Source organism: Aethalodelphis obliquidens, unplaced genomic scaffold, assembly GCF_003676395.1.
Source record: "Aethalodelphis obliquidens isolate GAN/ISIS:26980383/991018 unplaced genomic scaffold, ASM367639v1 scaffold2, whole genome shotgun sequence".
NCBI classification, from domain to species: domain Eukaryota; kingdom Metazoa; phylum Chordata; class Mammalia; order Artiodactyla; family Delphinidae; genus Aethalodelphis; species Aethalodelphis obliquidens.
The window spans coordinates 85579190-85599735 of NW_020837946.1; the positions used below are offsets into that span (position 1 = coordinate 85579190).

Sequence of the window (20546 nt, forward strand, 5' to 3'; positions counted from 1 at the left end):
ATGTGGAAAACTATGGCGATACAGGCAAAAACAAGAGAGGAAGAATGCTTATAAATTAATTTTTACTACCTGTAACTTGCCACTTGGAGATTTGATGATGGTCATGAGGCTACAAAGCTGACGTTTCTTTGAATACATACTATTTGTCTGACGCTGTGCTAAGTGCTTTACATCAATCAGATTATTTAATCCTCCCTAGAACCCACTGATAAAGGTAATGGTATTAATCTCCTTTCATAGATGACGAAACTGAAGCTCAGAGATACTAAGTGAATCGCCCAAAGTCACACAGCTAACAGGTCACACAATAGCAGAGCTAATTTAACGTGGGATTGCTGGACAGCTAGCTGCATTGATTTCTATGAGTTGCATATGTGTCAGATATTCCTTTCACTTGCTTTTCAATTGAATTTATGAAGCTTTTGTTATATTAAAGTATTTAGTTTTGCACAAACGAATCTATTCTTTTGTGATTTCTACCTTTAGTGCCATGTTTAAAAAGGCCTTTCCTATTCCTAGATTATAACATGGGAGGGAGAAAAAAAAATGCAAACAGTACCAGAAGATAATAATCACAAGCCAGAAAGCCAAGGTATCTGCCGAAGTTGTTGCCAACAGGAAGAAGTAGGAGATGTGAGGATGTGTTTGAAGGCAGTGGCAGAAGAGGACATAACGCTGTTCCCTCATTATGAGTATCAAGTCTAATAAGCCAATTAAATACACTTCCTTTCATGCCTCCTACCCTCCCCTTTAAGCTCCTGCATCAGGGTCTGGACTGGGAGGAGGGACTGGAGGAAAAGAGAGGAAGGCTGGGCTTCCCTGGTGGCGCAGTGGTTGAGGGTCCACCTGCCGATGCAGGGGACACGGGTTCGTGCCCCGGTCTGGGAAGATCCCACATGCCGCGGAGTGGCTGGGCCCGTGAGCCATGGCCGCTGAGCCTGCGCGTCCGGAGCCTGTGCTCCACAACGGGAGAGGCCACAACAATGAGAGGCCCCGCGTACCACAAAAAAAAAAAAAAAGAGAGGAAGGCTTCTTACATAGCTGCTGCTGTTTGAGGGTCTCTTTGGAGTGTCAAATGCCTTCTGTCAGGCAGTAGCCAGATGCCAGCACTTTTGTGTGGCACGTAGATGTGTTCTTTTGAGACACTCCTGGGGCGATCTCACCCACAGGTGTTCCCTGTTGTACAGGAAACCCTCTCTGGATTCTCTCTAATCACTTCCTTCTCTCCGCTCTGACCCCAGGAGTATGTTCCTTGCCCTGAAGGCAGCCTTCCTGAGCGTAGTCCTTTCAATATGGCACATGACTCCCCTCCACTGGGACCACAGGGAAAAACAAAATTAGGTACCCTTTCCCTTCCAAACGGTACAAACTGGAGGCTGCTTCCACTGCTGCCCTTTCTTCTTGCCCTGCCATGTGGACAACTTCTGACAGCCTCCTACCTTCAAAATCTCGAAGTCCTGACCCTCATCAGGATCTATGTTCCATATTTGGCAGGGGCGGGGGGTGGGGGGAGCATATGCATTAGGTTCTCCCAAGAACTCTGTTTTAGGGGCAAGAGGAGGTAGGCTTTTGGGTTCTGGCAGCTTGGCAGTCATTCACTTTGGGGAAAGAGGTGCCGGCCTCCCCTTCTGCCAACCAACCCCAGTCTCTATGAGAGGTTTTCATGGAGCACACCTACTCCTGTGAATCTCCTCTTACTTAGGCTGTTAGACAGTGATCGAGAAGAGTACGGGGCCAATATTTCTACCTTTAGCAAGTCCTGCAGAAATGTGGCAGCACCTCTGTTTAGCATTTGTAGGTATTAGTCCTCGGCATTAGGACCTCAGCTGAAATGCCAAGGTGTTAGGAAAAGTCACACTCCACGCCGTACGCTGTAGAGTTGTGCTGTGGAGATATCATGTGATAGAAAGTTTCTAATTTTTTTCAGAATGGATTGTGAGTTATCACAGATGTTTTCTGATTAGTACATTACTTTTTATTTTTTTAATTAATATATTTATTTTTGGCTGCGTTGGGTCTTCATTGCTGCGCACGGGCTTTCTCTAGTTGCGGTGAGAGGGGGCTACTCTTCGTTGCGGTGCGCGGGCTTCTCATTGCGGTGGCTTCTCTTATTGCAGAGCACGGGCTCTAGGGCACCCGGGCTTCAGTAGTTGTGGCTCGCGGGCTCTAGAGCGCAGGCTCAGTAGTTGTGGCGCACGGGCTTAGTTGCTCTGCAGCATGTGGGATCTTCCCAGACCAGGGCTCAAGCCCGTGTCCCCTGCATTAGCAGGTGGATTCTTAACCACTGCGCCACCAGGGAAATCCCCACTGCACCACCAGGGACGTCCTGTATATTACTTTTTAAATAGTGGCCCAAGCCATCAATAAATTGACATTCATTTCTTCTAGAGGTATAACCCCATTACAATAAAATGGAAAAAAATCAAAGGAGTGTATTGCAAAGTTATTTCTATGTCACAGTGTGTAGTCTTTAGAAGCAGGATTTTGTTGATCTTGGTGACAACAAATTCAATATATCTAATAATCCTGCATAGCAGGTCTTCATTCTCCTTCCTGTTGATGTGACAGTCACTGTTTAATGAAACCTTATTTTGTATACTATTTGCATTGTAGATCAGGAATGAAGAGCTGAGTTTGCTTAAGCGATAGCTGAGCTGTTTATACTTTTTATATTCTTCCATCAAGAAATAATTACCCTTCAAACAGCCTTACCTCTTTCTACTTTGTATATGCAAACTACCTAAATAAAACATATGCAAACTCCCAAACCACACATCAGTATACAGAAACAATCAGGATCCAGAAAAGCATAGAATAGCGTATACATAACCTATTCCACTTCCTTGTACCAAGGCATTCATTCATTCAGCAAGTCTATATTGAGCATCTACCGTAAGCCTGCGAGGCAATAGAGTTGATTTTGCTTGTTTATTTACTACAGGAAAGTAAAGAATAATGTTTGTTTTAACTCCAGTTCTATAAAATCGGAATGTTATTTCTGGCTTAACAAAGATAATATTGTAGTAGAACTTCGGTATCTCACTGGTTGCTGTCCATAATTCTCTGTTGGAATACATCTACACATGGATTAGTTTTAAATGGCCTTCGGCAGTTTACTGTAGGGCCATCTGGCCATTTGCTATCTGTACTCCCAAAATAACATGCAGTTCTAGAATAACTTAGAAGTCAGTTATGCCCTGGCATATATTATTGAAGTGTTAAATGGGTATAAAGTAGGGCATGTATTGACAATTCAGGTAAGATATGCAGTACTCTAAAATAGCCCAGGCCAATAAGATGCAGACTCTCAGTACAGCTAAATTATAGAATAATTACATTTTTAAGATTATAAGAATTTTTTTGTTTTATAGGAGAATTTCACTGCATAGTTACTTTTTCTAGGACATTTATTAAGTCCTTAAAGGTATACCACTTCCATTTATATCCACTTTAGTATTAAAGGAGATGTTTGTACATCTCTGTGGTTATGATTCACAATAATGTTAGCACAAACTGTGAATGGATGAGTCTCTACTGCAAATATATGCCCACTGTTCAAAAAAGGATATTTCAAGGTGGAAAGTAGAAAACTCTTCTGCCAATAATGTTAAACCTCAAAATAATGTTCAGCATGTCCTGAAAGATGACCATGGATTGTTGTGATCTTTAAACAACCAACATACTATTTCTTTAAAAAGCTTAGAAGAGGGAAATCCAACCATATGTTAAAATGTCTGATTTTTCTTCTAATTCTTTTTCCTATAACAGCAGAATTTTGAGTTTGAGTGGGTGCTCTATAAATACCTGCTGACTGCCGAAGGAAACATATTAGAATTTAGAAAAATGGTGAGTTTTTTTAAAGGAAGAGTAAAACTTGGGTACAAACCTTTCTCCATTGCTTCATTTTGGGGAGCCTGTAGCTTTCTGGTGTTTCCTGTTGAATATCCATCCTAGCGTAGCAAGTGATAAACTGGCTCGAACAACTTACTGTAGGATTAGACCCTTAATAAGTTCAGATACTAGAACTTCTGGATAGAGAAGATAAAGTAGGTTTTTACAACAGTTAATAGCATAAAGAATAAATTGCAAGTATGAGAAATAAAAGGCACTGTAAAATCTCAGTGCATATTTTGAGAAGAACTAAGTAGAAATTTTATACATTCATTGAAATTAACCACTGAGTGTAAGTATTAGACATGTGTAAAGAGAGAATTAGTGACCTAGAAGCTAGATCTTAAGGAATAAAAAGATAAGAATTCAACATATGTCTAATAGAAGTTTCAGAAGGAAAATTAGAGAAAATGCTAGAAGCAATAGTCAAAGAGATTTTGGTAAGAAATTTCTAGAGATTATTAATTAAGTCATGGATTCGCAAGGTAATGCATATATTTGGCTTTAAAAGATCAGAGGGTGCAAAAAGGATCTGTAAGACAAAGCAAAATTCCTTTACCCAGTCCATCCCACCCCAAACTGCCCCCCTGTCCAAGCTACCACTTAACAAAACTTTTGTTTATCTTGCTATTTCTTGATTTTTTTTAATATGAGATATTATCTGTTGACTTCCTACAGTAGAAATGGTGATTTAGTTAGCCCTCGTACTGTATGAGCAGGCACATGCAGGCACTCACATATTTTTCCCTTTCCCTAGCCTTCCAATATAGCTGTATCTCAATTTTTGGTTAATTAAATACTCTGTGTTTATGGCATTATTTCTATGTGAAACTGTTCCCTGCTGAGCATCATTGTTTTCTATGATAAGACTTCCTTCCCTGAGCAACTCTTCATTTTTTCCTGGAGGTAAATATTGCTTTAGCTTTATTTGCTTGGTTTCTGTGTCACTATCACAAACCCATTCCTAGCTCTGCCACCATCACTAACTCATCTTTTTAATATGGTCAGACACATCAGGAAATCTATCATTTCCATTTTTTTCCTTGGACATCTCCATCCTGGAGGCCTAGATTCTCCTGCTCCTGTTCATTTTATGTTGCTCTCTGGACCCTTGAGTCAACTATTTCCTGGATCCCCCATCTTTCTCTTTTTTTACTTTATCATTTTAGCGGGGTACATCCACCGGTATCTCCTCAAGAAATGTAGGGAGCTAAAATTTCTTAAGACCTTGCTTGTCTGAAAATGGCTTTGTCCTTCCTCACATTTACTTAATACTTGACTGAGTTTTGAGCTCTCATTGGAACTCATTTTTCTCAGAAGTTTGAGGTAATGCTCCATTGTTTTCTACTTTTTGAACTTCCTGTTGAGAAGTCTGATTTCTATTTCTGATAACTTGCCTGTGACTCGTCGTGTTCACTCTCCCAAAAGGTATTAGATTTTCTTTTTTACTCCTGTCTTCTGAAACTCCTGTCTTCTGAAATTCCATAATTGGATTTTTGTTCTTTTCTTATGCTGGGTATATATTTCCTTCACTACAAAGAATTTTCTTATATTTTTTCTTTGATGTTCTCACCCATGATTTTCTCAATATTATGTTCTTCAACTCCTATTAGTCATTACTGAACCTTAGATTGACCTTATTTTGTTATCTCTTTTCCTATTTTCTTCTTTGTTTTTATTTTGCTTTCTGTAAGATTTTCTCAACTTTATCTTCTAACTCTTCTATTGATTTTTTTTCAGTTATGATATTTTTATATGTAAGCATTCTTTCTTGTTCTTGAATTTCCTTTCTAATCACATCCAGTTTCTCCCATCATGAATGCAAAAGCTTATTTTATCACTATGGATATCATAGGATTATTTTTTAAGTTTTCTTCTACTCTCCATGTTGTCTCAGTTTCCTCTAAGTTCCCCTTTTGTATTTGTTTGATTCATCGTATTAACTTGATGTTAAAATTTTCCTCAAATATCTGATGGTGACTGTCTCTCCATTCATATTTGAGGTGAGACCTTAAAAGATGATTAGAATTTCAGAGACAGGGCTTGTTGACCAGTGACCTTTCTCATAGGAATTCATTTGTTTCATTGTGGCATCTCCACATGTCAGCGTTGCTAGGTCAAGCCCAGTTAGTTTCCAGAGAAAGGCTCCTATAATGTCCTGGAAGGAAAATCTCCAGCTGTCTGGGAGCCAGATGGAGGAGGGGTGCTGGAGAAGCATCGTTAATAAATAGACATCCTTTCATTTAATTTCCCTCACCCTTGCCTTTAGCCTTGCCTGGTCTCTGTGGTCCAGATCATCCAGTGAGGAAGCCTTTCTGCTGCTGAGGAGGGAGGTCAGGGGAGAAGGACGGTAGCTGCTTGGCTGCATGGGCTTGAGGAGGTTACCAGAGGGCTTGTGTTTACTTTCTATAGAATTGCTACCAGTTCTGTTTTCAGCTCTGCTCTGCAATTGCACCTCCAGAGGCACTTGGTGTGTCCAGTTCCTGAGCCTTCTGGAGTTCCTCTGGAGCAAATGAGCTGCTGTCTCTTTGCTAACACCACGTACACAAGCAGAATCACCTACACTTACAGAAGCATTCTGCCTCCTTCTCTCTGCTCCAACACCACTCATCCATCTGCTTTCCATCTCTTGAAATCCAGTTGACATTTCTTTTCTGTTGTCATCTTACTCAATTATTCTTGTTGTCCCTGAGAGTCCATGCCTTATAAAAATTCCCATACTATTATTTCAGTAGAGCTTCAAAAGGCAGAGGGATTTAAAATTGATGTTTACTCTTCCATGTTTTCCCCAGTCTGTTCTTCATACCGCATGCAGCATTTTTATTCAGACCCAATCTGATTAGAAATTCCTCAAATGGCTATAAACCTCTTACTTATATTATTAAGGGCAGAAAGTCCTCCCCCTGGTTATTTCTCGAGCCTCGTTTTTGACCTCCCCCTCCCTTACCTTCATTGCTATCCACACTCACTCAGTGCTCTGGCCATATTTTGCTTTTACCCCTGAACCATGTTTTCTCACCAGGTCCTTTGCACATGCTGTTGTTCTTAACACAGTCCACCTCTCACATTCACACCTGGCTACCTTCTAGTCATCACTGAGGTCTCAGCCGAAAGAGCACCTTCTCTGGAGAGCCTTTCTTGACATTAGCCCCCCTCCCCAGGCCTGGGTTCTCATAATCATAATACCTAATTCTCCCCTGATTGGAGCACCTACCCCATTGGGTGTTTCGTGAGGGCATCTTGGCTATTCGCCTGGCACATAATAGGCATTCCAATTTGGGTTGAACGGTGAATAAATGTTTTTCTCTCTGACCTTTTTCACTCAGTATTTTCACTGAGTATGTAAGTCTTTCTTTACCTTCAAGCCTTGGTTATATTCTAGTAATAGCCCAGCACTTTACCCATCTCTTCCAAACTTAGAAATACTAGAAAGTATAGAAAACCTGAAGAAAGTGGAAGTGCTTGTACACTCACTTTGTACATTTAAAGGCTTTATTTCAAATGTAGAATTAACAAAGTTGTATCTTAAAATATTAGTTTGGAATAAAGACAGTTTCTGTGACTTAAAAATTAGACAGCGTAGAACCAGAACTTGAAGTGAATCAATACTTAATGCTGTAGCATTGGAAAAAAAAGGGGGTTTGTGCTGGAAGTTGGATTTGCTGGTAATTTTGATTTATTCAGGTTGTGGGTAGGAAAACGAAAAAGGAAAAAATAAAAGACTGGATTTTTGATGCCCATCTGTTCATGCTTCAGAGACCTGGAAACTGATGTTTTAAATTTCCTGGTTTTACTTTTCTGGTTTATACAGCTTTAAGAAGGGAGAAGATGGAACCTCTCAGTTAGAAAAATGAAGGAATAAAAGGAAAGACAAGGAAAAACGTAAGGTAGAAAAAAGCACCACAGGAAACAAATAATAGAAAGGGAGGAATATATTTGTTTGATTTATAACATTGAGCCTTTTTGTAATTAATGTGCCTCTAGACAGAGAACAAATCTTTGATTAGTATACAAATGAAAGTAAGGTAACATTAAAATGCCTGCCTTAAATGGACGGCTAAAGTGTAACTTGTGAGAGTTAACAAGAAAAACACATCTTAAAAAAAGGCAGGGAAAAAAAAAAAAAAAAAAAAAAGGCAGGGGTCTCTGATTTATAAAGTAGCTTAACTATGAGAGGGCCAGTGGAGTCAGAGACTGGAGTTTTTAGAATGTTGATTATCTCTTTAGTAACCATGAGAGCATAATGTTGACCTTCTCCATTATTATCAAAAATAAAAAATAATAGTATTTCCTGAGCTCTTACTATGTGCCAAGCAACATGGAAAACATAACTCTGCAAGGCAGCATTATTATTAGCTCCATTTTACAGATGGGGTAACTGATAATTAGAGAAAAAACTCTTTCCCCAGGTTAGCTAATAAGTGGCAGAGCCCAGAATTTAAAACAATACAATATTCCTAGAGCCCTGCTTGACCCAGTGTGCCTTTTTGCCTCGTAATAATTATAAGGTAATCAGTAGATTTGATTAGAAGTTTGATCCTCCTACTTCCATTGGAAGTCTAGGGGATTGGTCTCATTCTCATTGAACATATGAAGAAACCCAGGTTTCAAAAGATTAAATGTCACAACCGAACAAATTTTTAAGAAAAATTCTTTCCTAAACTCAGTTCTCTATTCTTTTTATTTTTAGTTAAAAAAGGAACATTTTTGTTTCACAATTCATATTTTCTCCTTTTCATCCCCCAAATTCTCTTATCAGTTTTGATGGTTAGCTCTCTCGTCTTGTACAATATTCTCTTGTTGTCACTGTCTGTCAACATAGATATGGTACCTTCCACTCTATCATTTTCCTGATACCCTGTTCAGGAAATTTCACCCATCATGGTATTGATTCTTTCCCCTCTTTTCCCACAACAGTATCCAGTTGTATTCATCATCTCAGGCTGCCATAACAAAATACCATAGACTGGGTGGTTTAAACAACAGGAATTTACCATTCTGGAGGCTGAAAGTCTGAGATCAGGGTGCTAGTATAGTCAATTCTGAGGAGAGCTCTCTTCCTGACTTGCAGCTGGCTGCCTTCTGGCTGTGTCCTCACATGTGGCCGTGGGAGGAAAGGGGGAAGAAAGAGAGAGAGATCTCTTCCTCTTCCTGTAAGACCACAGTCCTATCGGATTATGGACCAATCCTTATGACCTCATTTAACCCTACTTACCTCCTAAAGACCCTATCTCCAGACATAGTCACATTCAGGGTTAGGACTTCAACATAGGAATTTTGAGGGAACACAGTTCAGCCCATATCACCCATAAAATGATGCCATGCTCTAAAGGATACTCCCCAATTGGAAACACTGCCCAAAGGGAATTCCTGTTTTTGTTTGGAAAGAAGAAAGTGATCCTTTCTTCAGTACCAGCACATTTTACTATCTTGCTTTCAACCTCCAAATAATGGCTTCCAAAAAAATTGTGGAATAGGACATGTGATTAGAGATCATTTTTAGAGTTTCCTTCAGTGCTTTACTGATGCTGTAGAAGATATGGGATTCCCAGAGTAACGTGAACATTTACTTGCTAACGAGGTAAATCCATACCGAGCAGCTTGCTGAGTCTATGTACACGTGAAACAGCCACTTCCTCTTGCTTGAAAGAAATTACTTCAGATTCACATTTGGGAACTTTTTTCATTTTTGTATACTATCGTTAAATTAAGCGGGGTGAATGAATAGAAGCTTTTAAAACTTCACTGCTGAGTTATTAATGAAACAAATGATGAGCAAATTATTAAGTTTAAATGGAAAAGTTAGATCATTGTAGTAATGGAATCAGTAAATACAGTTTAGTTTAAAGGTAATATGGATAGCTTACAATTTCTGGGGGTAAGAGACCAAAATAAGTACGTATGAAATGTCACTACATATGCTCTAACATTTTTGTAAAAATAGACACAACCTTGGGCTTCCCTGGTCGCGCAGTGGTTGAGAGTCCACCTGCCGATGCAGCAGACACGGGTTCGTGCCCTGGTCTGGGAAGATCCCACATGCCGCAGAGCGGCTGGGCCCGTGAGCCATAGCCTCTGAGCCTGCGCGTCCGGAGCCTGTGCTCTGCAACGGAGAGGCCACAACAGTGAGAGGCCCGTGTACCGCAAAAAAAAAAAAAAAAAAAAAAAAGACACAACCTCTTGCTCGTAGAAGGAGCTTAGATATTTGTTGAATGAATATTTGTTGACTGAGTCAAGACAGTGACGCATTTACAAACTAGGAAATCCAGTGTTACCCAAGATGGCCTTAGAAATAACTCCGTAAGTGTGGATGTCGCATAAAGAAGCAAGGAAATGGGAAGTTTACTTTGATTTCCTCAGCTCATCTACACATCATTACCAACTCTCTTTTAATCCTCTCAAGAAATTTGGAAAAACAGATATTATCCCATTTCATAGATCAGAAAACTGAGGTTCAGAGAAATTAAGTGATTTGAATAAATTCACAAATACAGGAAGTACCGATGCAATACTGGGTACCAATACTACAGCCTGGGTTCTCCCCTCTTCAACATGCCCATTGCCTGAGTGGACTTACTTTAAGGTGCTTCTCAGAGATTTCTCTCCACCTATCCTCCCAAAAGAATCTCATAGGTTTACTGTGCAATTATCCCATTTGTGATTAGTTTCCTTGAATTAAGGTATTGTGCTTTTGAAAAGTGGCACATATTGAGCATGGAAGATGACTAGTACATTGTGGGAATTTAAGATTAGTTTCCAACAAGGCCAACAGGGAAGAACAGGGCATGATTCAAGGTAGATGCAAGGGGATGCATGGTGGTGAGCGTGGCAGGGATGGGGGCCCTGGGCCACTGGGAAGGAGCATAAAGCTCTTAGGGCATTAACAACCAGTTGGTGGAGAGTGCTTACAGGGGAGGTAGGAAGATAAAGATTCACTGTTTGCAGTTTAGCCTGCAACTTTGCTGACTGTGTTCAATTACTACAGTAAACCTTGTGTAAAATAGAGGGTTTTGTGGTGCTTAGCTCTTTTCGGGGGAGGAATGCGAATCATGAGAAGTGTGCATGCATCTGTTCACAAGGATGGCTCTGGGTTTGATAAACATGGGCTGTGGCAACATGCAAGGTAGCTTTTCCTAGTCTCATACATTGTTAAGGACCTTAAGTTTTCTTTATGGGAGCAGTATATCATCAAGGGATTTTATAAAATTGCATAAGACAAACTGCTCATACTAGTAGGCAGTTAAATTAGCAGTGTGTACAATCTAAAACACTTTGGAATTAAGAGAGATTGACATATACACACTACTATATACAAAAGAGATAACGAATAAGGACCTACTGTATAGCACAGGGAACTCTACTCAATACTCTGTTATGACCTATATGGGAAAAGGATCTAATAAAAGAGTGGGTATATGTTTATGTGTAACTGATTCACTGTACTGTACACCTGAAACTAATACAACATTGTAAATCAACTATACGCCAATAAAATTTTTTTTAAAAAGAGAATGAGGAATTGAGGCATAATTATTTAAGTTAAATAATACTAATTACATAAACTGTGTTGTCAGAAGAAGCCATGTATTGTAAATAAATGGTATAAATAAGGTATATGGAGAGTGTTAGATTTTCAGAAATGATTCTTAGAAATACTGGTGGAAAAAAATATAAAAAAACAGACTCATGGGAACAGAACCATCTTTTCCCTATGACAGTCATATATCCCAGCTATTTAAAGGACAGACATCAGAAAATGATGGACCTTAAACAGAAGAGAGGAAGTTGAAGCTTCTCTCTTTGGCAGCCTTCAAGAGAAGATGCTGTCTTGACTAAGTGTGTCATCCCTGGGACCATACATGGATAATGAGGCCAGTCTGATAGCCATAAATATGCTTTCAGTTTCAGCATGCCTTTCTCAGGCTAACAAGTAGGGTTTGCTTGTTAATTTTAACTGAGGCTAGTTTCTATGGATCCTGTTTTCCTATCTTGTCACAAAACAGATTCTTCGTAGTCAAAGCAAGACACCCTTGCTCAGTATCCTCTCTCGGACTGCTGTCAGTGTTGCATGTTGGCTTTGAAAATTTGCACCATGGGAGTTGAAATTTGGTTCAGGCACGAAACTCGAGCATTTCAATGACATGGCCTAAACAGCCGCGGTGTTGTTGGATGGCTGTTCCCCCAGAGCATTTGTGCTATGTGCATGTGGATGGTGATTGACTCATCTGTGATTCAAATTTGTTCAAATAATGTTCTGCCAGAGTTTCTTGTTGAAACAGCCTTCGTAGACATGTGCCATCTATTTTTTGAATATTAGCCCATAGCCATCTCCAGTAAAGAGGAGCAGCCATCCCTACAGCCAACCACCAAGCATAAGTCTGTCTTTCTGTTCAACGTTGTGGTCTTCAGACATCCAGTTTTAATTATGATAGACTTCCTTGTTTGTGATTCCTTTATTTAGTGAAGACAATGTGGCAAGAAGTATAGGGGGTGTATGCGTGCACATGAGAATGCTAGATTAAGATCTTTACTTTTATACTTTATAGGTTTATATAAATCTGCTTACCATATAAGTGATATATTGGATACATGTGGGCAACATGATTTTTTGATTATCTTTGATATTTGCTTATGTGGCTAAAATTCTAAAAATGTTAATTTTGTAATTAATTTCCAACACATTGTTTGGAAACAGTGAATAGTTTTTGTTATAAATCACCCAAGAACTTAGATCACTGAACTGCCTGGATGCGTCTTCCCGGTTGGTTTTGGAAAAATTATTTATCTTTGATTCCTATTTCCCTTCTCTTCAACTCTCAACATGGTTTCTGTCCCAGAATCCACAGAAATTGCTGTGATAAAATCGAATGATATTTTTTTCTGCTGTCATCCATATTAGCCTTGAACTGTATTTTTTTCTGTTACTTTTTTCACAGGTTTCCCTGATATCTTCAGACTTCCTTTTCTCTACTGATGTGTGGCCTTGGTGAATGGCCTTTTGGGCTGAGTTTCATCATTTGGAGAGGGAATGCATTTTCCCACTCCTCTGCCATCCCTACTATATAAAATATGCCATCACCTTTCTGGTTGCCCATGCTTTTTGACTCAGGCTGTGCACCTCCTAGGGTCTAAAGTAGTATTTCCCAGGGTATCCTTTGTCGAATATTAATTCTTAAGGTGCCTCTTTGTGTGTATGCGTGTGTGTGGGGGTGGTGGTGAGGACTTCGGGGGATTGGTCCTTGTTTCATTAAGTGCTAAGTTTGGGAAACAATAAACACAATGTCTCTATCACACAATAGGTGTTAAATAAATATTTATTGAACGAACAAAAGAATGAATGAATGAACATATTTACTGAACATACTAGCATGTGCTTTGGGAAGTTCTGCTGTGAAGAAATGTTTAACTTTAACCCAGCATTTCCAAAACTTGATCTCTCACAAAACCTTCTCTAGGGCAATACCTACACCACAAAACCTTCTCTAGGGCAATACCTACACATTCTGTTTCGTGATAAACAGAACACACCTTGTGAGACTTCAGCCTGAAGGGATGGCCGTACTGTTCTCCCTCCCCGACACCTGAGCTACATGTGCACACGCTGAGCTCCCTCAGCCCCCTCTCTCCGTGCCTGCCCCACAGGGAGGCCAGTTTCCATATTCCAGTTGCTAAGACTCTCCTCTTTTCTCATTGGCTCATATTTGAAATAATCGTTGATGAATTATGCCCTCTCTCTGTCTCCTTAATCATCCACTCATTTGCATCACTTTTTTTCACACGCTATCTTCCAGATCTGCTTTGAGAAGCATGACTTAATCATGTCCTGAGGACTCTTATCTGTGGGTACTTATTTATGAGATTCTATAGGTTGAACTTATCATATTAAGTACTTTTCATTAAAATCTCTCAAAAAGATGTTTGTAGGCAACGTATTCCACATGACATACATTTTAGCCACAGCATTCTCTTCAACAACACATGAATCAGTCTCAATGTCCTAAGTCGATGTGACTTGCTTTATCTTATCGCCTTCCTCCTGACTACCTCTGTTGGTCAGCTAAACATATGCTGGCTCCTCAACTTCAGCAGAAATCAGCTAAGGAGCCTAGAGCATTTCCTTTGCTTACCCTCAATCTTAGCATCGGTTTAAGCTCCGCCCAAATCTGGTATTTTCGGACTAATCCAAATAAGGCATTTGGCCATTCCTACAGGTCCAGCTCTACGTTTGTGTGTTTGGATGTGGGTAGTGCAGGGAAGCAATCAGATTTAGGTCTGGAAAGTACTTATTCCAGCTGTGTCTTTAAACATCCCTCAACATAGTACTGGGGTTTTGTGGCAATGCCTCTGGACCCACCCTGGGGGACAGAGGTGGGAAAGAAGGAGGCAGAGGGAAGGTTCTACTTTTGTTTCAAAGATTGGCTATTGGTTGGAAAAAAGTTGGGAGTGGGGTCCCAAGGCTGATAACAGATTGGAAACGACTACAGTAACCAGAATCTTTCTAAGACTGAAAACATGTTTGAATAGGGCTTCTGAGAGATTCAGAAACAGGAAGGACATTCTGTGAGTAAGGTGGGCAGTAGCATTTCTTTAAGAAAAACTGAGGGGATGGTTAAACGGCAAGGCTGCCATGTGCTCTAGAAGGCAGCTCACTGGTATTCTTTCTTTTCTCTCCTTCACTCCTTACCTCTGTACCTTTCCTCTTCTCATTAGCACCTCTCCCAGAGTTGAAGCTGGGGAGGAGGAAGGAAGTGTTCGGTCATGTGCCTATTTGCATAGTTACTTCACTGAGTTCACACCAGGATAGTGTGAACATTCTGTCCGGTTCTATAAAAAAGCCAGTATCACCCCATCGGTAAGGTATTATTTGCTTTTTTAGCATAGAACCGTTTATTGCCAGTCTTCTCTTCACTGTACATTTCAAATAGCATCTGATTAAGAATGTTCTGGATGGGTTAATTAGTGTGGTGACTATTATTAAGCAAACTGCTTGTTAGTATATGTCTATTTGATCTTGGTATTGATGTGAAGTAATTGACCATAGAGCTACATATAGAAAAGCTGGAATAAAGTTTTTTGATTTCTATTATGGCAATAAATTGTTTATATAAAACATGTCTATGAAAATATGGGTTTCATGTCACACACAGAGAATCAGAGTAGACTGTGTGGGATGGTAGTTGAGGATCGTTTTGTTTTGTTTTGTTTTTTAGAAATAGTAATACATTTGTCCAGCTTGCTTCAAGATCAGCTCTGCTGAAACAAAGTAGTAAAAAATTATTACTGCAGAATATATGAAAACTGAAGTAATTTTAGCTTCCCTCACCTAAAGGACGTATTTCCTTTTAGATCTAGCTAATTGCCTAAATACTTCTTTGGGTAACAATCACTCTATATAAAAGACTATTAGAGAAAAATATGAGAAGATATTGTAAACAAGGAAAGCATAGCACGTAACCACCTTCTTTCAAGTACTGGATTATCATCTATATTATTTTTGGTATTTTGTCCAGTTCTATTATTAAGTTTCCCTAGCTATAGCATTTCCATAGGGAATTTATTCCATGAGCTAATAAATTACACCGTCAGGGAGTTTTTCTGGAAATTCAGCTTAAATTTTCCCATTCTTAATTTCATCTCATTACTCCTAGTTATACCCCCTTGTACCTGGCTAAATAATTATTCTCTTTCCTTGGAGATTCCTATTATGTACCCCTCTAGTTGTCACTTAACCAGGCTATTCATATTTAGCTCCTTTAATCTGTCCTCATAAATCAATTCTTCCATTGCCTTAATCATTATTATTGCTCTTCTTAGAACTCTCTAATTTTCAAACATATATAGTTATCAGGTGCCTCAGATGAAATCAGCATTTGCACAGTATTCTGCTCCCACAGGCTTGGTCTCTCCCTGTCCTGTACATCACGTTCCATAACCAAGCAGCATCAGTTAGTTTGCTGGTCCAATCAGCCCAGACTCATCTTGTCAAACTCCAGGAAATCTACATAGTCTTTTCCACATGTCCTACTGCTTTCAGGTTTATTTTATTTTGTCAATTTCATAATATTAATAAGCTGAGTTTTGGGTTTCTGTCCATATTGATATTCTGCATCTTCCCATGTCCTTATTCACCACCACCTATCTAGTCAGTCATCCGCAACCTGGGTTAAGGTGGGATTCTGTTCATCCTTGAGAACATTTAGGAAATGTATTGCAAAAAAGCAGGCCTAGCACCTTGTCCACAGCTAGATTCCTTGTCAGTGACCAGTTCCCGTTGCTTACAAACCTTTAGCCAATCTCCCATCTCTTTTAATTTGCAATTTTGCTCACATGCTGGCCAATATAAAGGGATTTTATGAGCAAGATGGGTCATGATACTGTTTTCTAAAATGAAGATATGTTGTTTCAATGCCCATTGATTTGTGTGTGTGTGTGTGTGTGTGTGTGTGTGTGTGTGTGTGTGTGTGTGAATCCTTCGTGCACCAAGTTTGTAATTCTGTTAAAATCCTTTTTAAGCTTGCCTGGTGTTCTTTATCTGACATAAACAAATAGGTTACTTCGCTTGCGCTATTGTTGATTTCCACATATGTACAGATGTTCCTTCTCTTACCATTTGTTCCATTTGTTTAGGAGAAGTTGAGGATATTGTCATAGTCATGTTTTTTCTTTTAGTGGTGATCGATGGGAACTTTCCTATTGATTTTTAGTTCCTTAGAATCTCCTCAATATTTTGAATTTATTTCAGGAAGAAGGTTGGTTACCTCCCTTCATGATTTTGGACCTATGAGATCTGAAACTCTAATCTGTATATGCCCAAGTTTCTTTCCATTTTTTAAAAAATAAACTCTCTAATTTTTTATTAGAGCAGTTCTAATAAGACTGAGGTTGTGACCACTGAGTTTTTAAAGGTCTGTAGATGAGAAGAAACATTTTTAGTACAGCATTCATTATAATTCAATAAATTTCCTTAACCTAATAATCTAAAGAGAGATATTAAATTCAATGTTCGTTTTTTAAATGGAAGTATAATGGATTTACAATGCTGTGTTAGTTTCAGGTGTACAGCAAAGTGACTCAGTTTTTTTTAGTATTTCATATATATATATTCTTTTTCAGATCCTTTTCCCTTCTTTTTCCATTTTAAATCAAGAATTAATGTGTTATTTTATAAGGGCATACCAAGGAGGCTAGCCCCATTCTTCGTGTTTTATCTGTCCATATGCAATATCTACTTCATCCACTTATGACAGGGCACGGGTGTGGGGGGAGGTGGCTTATATAGTAAGGTGATTTTTCTCAAAAGGCCTCACGAAACAAGCACAGAGCCCCCCACATCACGCCTTTTGCTTCTAGAATGTACATGGCATACTACAGCCAGACTGGATTTCCAGTTCGCAGCAGAACCCACACTGTTGCTTAGCCTTGTTCACCCGCCCATTGGTTCAGAACTAGCGATCGCCCATCCCCCTCTCCACGGCGACCTTCTGACTCAGGTCACTTCTTGAGCACCATCTCTCCTCGCCTCACTTGAAATACATGGCCTCGTCCAAGGCTTTGGGGACGCACTGGATTCCGCACCTGCCACCTGAAACGGTTCTTTTCAATTCCGTCTCTCTCTTCTTCTTCCCTCTCAGCTTTGTAAGGAAGCACGGAGTGTGTTCTCTTGAATAAGGCCCTACTTCCCCTGCAGCAAGCATCCTGCCATTATCACACCTTATGATGTTTTTCTACTTCCATTTTGTTGGGGGTATTTTTGTGGTACGTGGGCCTCTCACTGTTGTGGCCTCTCCTGTTGCGGAGCACAGGCTCCAGACGCGCAGGCTCAGCGGCCATGGCTCACGGGCCCAGCCACTCCACGGCATGTGGGATCCTCCCGGACCGGGGCACGAACCCGTGTCCCCTGCATTGGCAGGCGGACTCTCAACCACTGCACCTCCAGGGAAGCCCCTCTACTTCCATTTTCTAAGACTTCTCTGTTTCCTCAGGATCCTGCTCCCTTCCCTAGCAAGTATCCCCAAGCGAGCACCCCTGTGGACATGCACCCCATTAAAGAAAACTTGACCTTGCCTTCTCCTTTCTTCTCTTTGTCCCCCTCTCTCCCTAACCAGTGTCTGGTTTCTCTCTGCCCTCACCCCACACGAACCGCCCTGGCAGTAGCCAGTGATCTACGGTATAACGAGGCCAAAATCGCCCTGTCGTTTCTGCTGCTGTAACACCTCTACAGTGTTTCACACCCTTTTTTTTTTTTTTTAACAGTTTTAAGAACTCTTGGTTCTTTTTCCTACCCGTGCTTTAGGAGCTCTTAATTTACCTCAGTAGTGTGATATTACTCTCAGATTCCCTTTCAGCTCTTCCAAATGTTCCTCATTGCTTTCCTTGGTTCTGTGGTTCTTCTTCCTCACCTACCTCTTAAATGCATGTACTCTCCATTTCTTCACATACTCCACAATCCAGGTAAGGGGCCGAGTCTCTGCATGGGGCTCAGGGCCTCTGAGAACACCCTTGTTGTCCGGCCCCAGCCTGCCTCTCTATACCTCAGATCCCGGGACTCAGACTCTGCCGTGCATCTTATTCCCTGAAGAGTTCATGCTCTTTCACACCCTTTTCCTTTGATCACACTGTTCCCTCCATTCAAAACTTCCCCCTCTCTGCCTTTCAGAATCAGTCAAATAAAACCCTCTTTTAGCCTTTACTTATCCCCAAGTCAGAATTAATCTCTAGTTCTCAGTTTTAAAAGTTAGAATGTCCATTCTTGATATACTGTGTTCCGCCACAGGTTCCTTTGTTGTTCTCAAGTCTGTCTCCCACTCTGTCTACTGGTTTGCTCCCTAGTACTTGGTGAATTCCTTGGTTGCATTTTATGTGTTTGCTTCTATCGACAAGTAGCAGATATCAAACTCTATGACAAAGCATTATGGGAAGAAAGGGGTGAGATGGTAATGAAAAAAATATAAAAAGATACTTCAAGAAATATTAGCAAGGGACCAAGCTATGTGATCCTTATAAAACCTTAGACCATTTGGGAGCCAATAAGAAGATGAAGTCCAACAGATGTGGTTTTGGATTAGCTGCTGACCTAATAGTTGGGCTTCCCTGGTGGCACAGTGGTTAAGAATCTGCCTACCGATGCAAGGGACACGGGTTCAAACCCTGGCCCGGGAAGATCCCACATGCCGCGGAGCAACTAAGCCCGTGTGCCACAACTACTGAGCCTGCGCTCTAGAGCCCACAAGCCACAACTGCTGAGTCCATGTGCCACAACTACTGAAGCCCGTGTGCCTAGAGCCTGTGCTCTGCAACAAGAGAAGCCACGACAATGAGAAGCCTGCACACCACAACGAAGAGTAGCCCCCGCTCGCTGCAACTAGAGAAAGCCCATGCACAGCAACGAAGACCCAACACAGCCAAAACTAAAAATAAATAAATTTTTTTTTAAAAAAAAGAAATATTAGCAAAGTCAACTTAATAAAAACGTGTACAAGTGCCCGGGAATACAGAACAGTCATGTGAGCAGAAATACCCGGTGTTAATTCAGGAAGTTTCAAGCATTTTTGTAGGTTAATGAGCAAAAGTATGTTTTGAAAATAAACACTGGGCCATGTCATGACTGGAAAACATAGAACTCCAGAAAGACAAGTAAAGAAAACGCTAAACCATCGCTCTACCCTGATTTTTTATGGTATGTGCAGTGCAGATTTTTATAGCCACAGAAACTCTTTGGAAACCAAAGACAATCTGGTCTAATTTCAAACTTTTGAACTTTCTCTTGGTGACTACTGCTTTTTGTGCTCTTCCTAGAATTTTTGTTATATCTTTAGTTTTTTTTTTTTTCCTCAGTTTTTATACATCATCATCATGTGCTTACAGAAAGGTAAAGAGCAAATTTTAAATAGTATTTTCACTAAACGTATACTGCATTTTCTTTTTGTAACAGATTCATGCCCAGGCACAAAGCAGCGCATTTACAGAAGATACCCAGCCTTAAAGGAAATGGCGGTGTTGCTCCATCCATGGCCCTTCCTTTCCAACAGGAGCAGAGAGGTTCTGAGAATTTATTGAAGAATTTTGATTCAGAGTCTGGATCCTGTGATGCTGCACAACAAGAAAACCTGGGTGGCTCAGTAAGGCAGGAGTCATACTTGAAAACATTCAGCTCATCAGATAATTCAAGCACTCATCATGGGGAACATAAACAAAATCCGTGTAACATTTTGGCTGGAGCTGATGATCAACAAAGACCATTGCATATTGTCTGGCCTCACAGGTGGTAAGTGTAAGACATACCAATTTAGTAAGTTGTCGAACTGGTAATAGAAAATATATTCTGATGATTGACTTAGTAATTTGTTGTCCCTATAGCTTTAGAAAAAGATCATTTTAATGTGGCAGTGCTACCAGTGTGATGCCAGGGTGGCACTACTCAGTGTCTTTATATTCATGGTTGTGTACTTAGATTAAATTTGAATCACAGATAATTATTTGCAGTGATTTGCTCAACTAACAACAGCAGCTTGACGCTTCCAGGAAACGGAATCTCATTCAAGAAGTTTCAAAGTGTAAGAATAGGATTTCATATTTTTTATATATATACCGTTATCACCACACTATTTTATAGCTACACATTGCTAACAAAGTATTACCATTAAAACAAAAACAAC

At 40.1% G+C, this 20546-nt stretch overlaps 1 protein-coding gene across 10 annotated transcripts in view; it reads left to right on the forward strand.

Annotated features, from left to right (window-relative positions):
* The window catches only part of QTMAN (queuosine-tRNA mannosyltransferase), a 338670-nt gene that overhangs the window by 227137 nt on the left and 90987 nt on the right, over window positions 1-20546 (forward strand). For all 10 annotated transcript variants that reach the window (XM_027131822.1, XM_027131828.1, XM_027131812.1 and 7 more), the window contains one exon: window positions 19823-20155. In XM_027131822.1, coding sequence (XP_026987623.1) covers window positions 19823-20155 — 333 coding nt within the window. The remainder of the gene's footprint in view (window positions 1-19822; window positions 20156-20546) is intronic.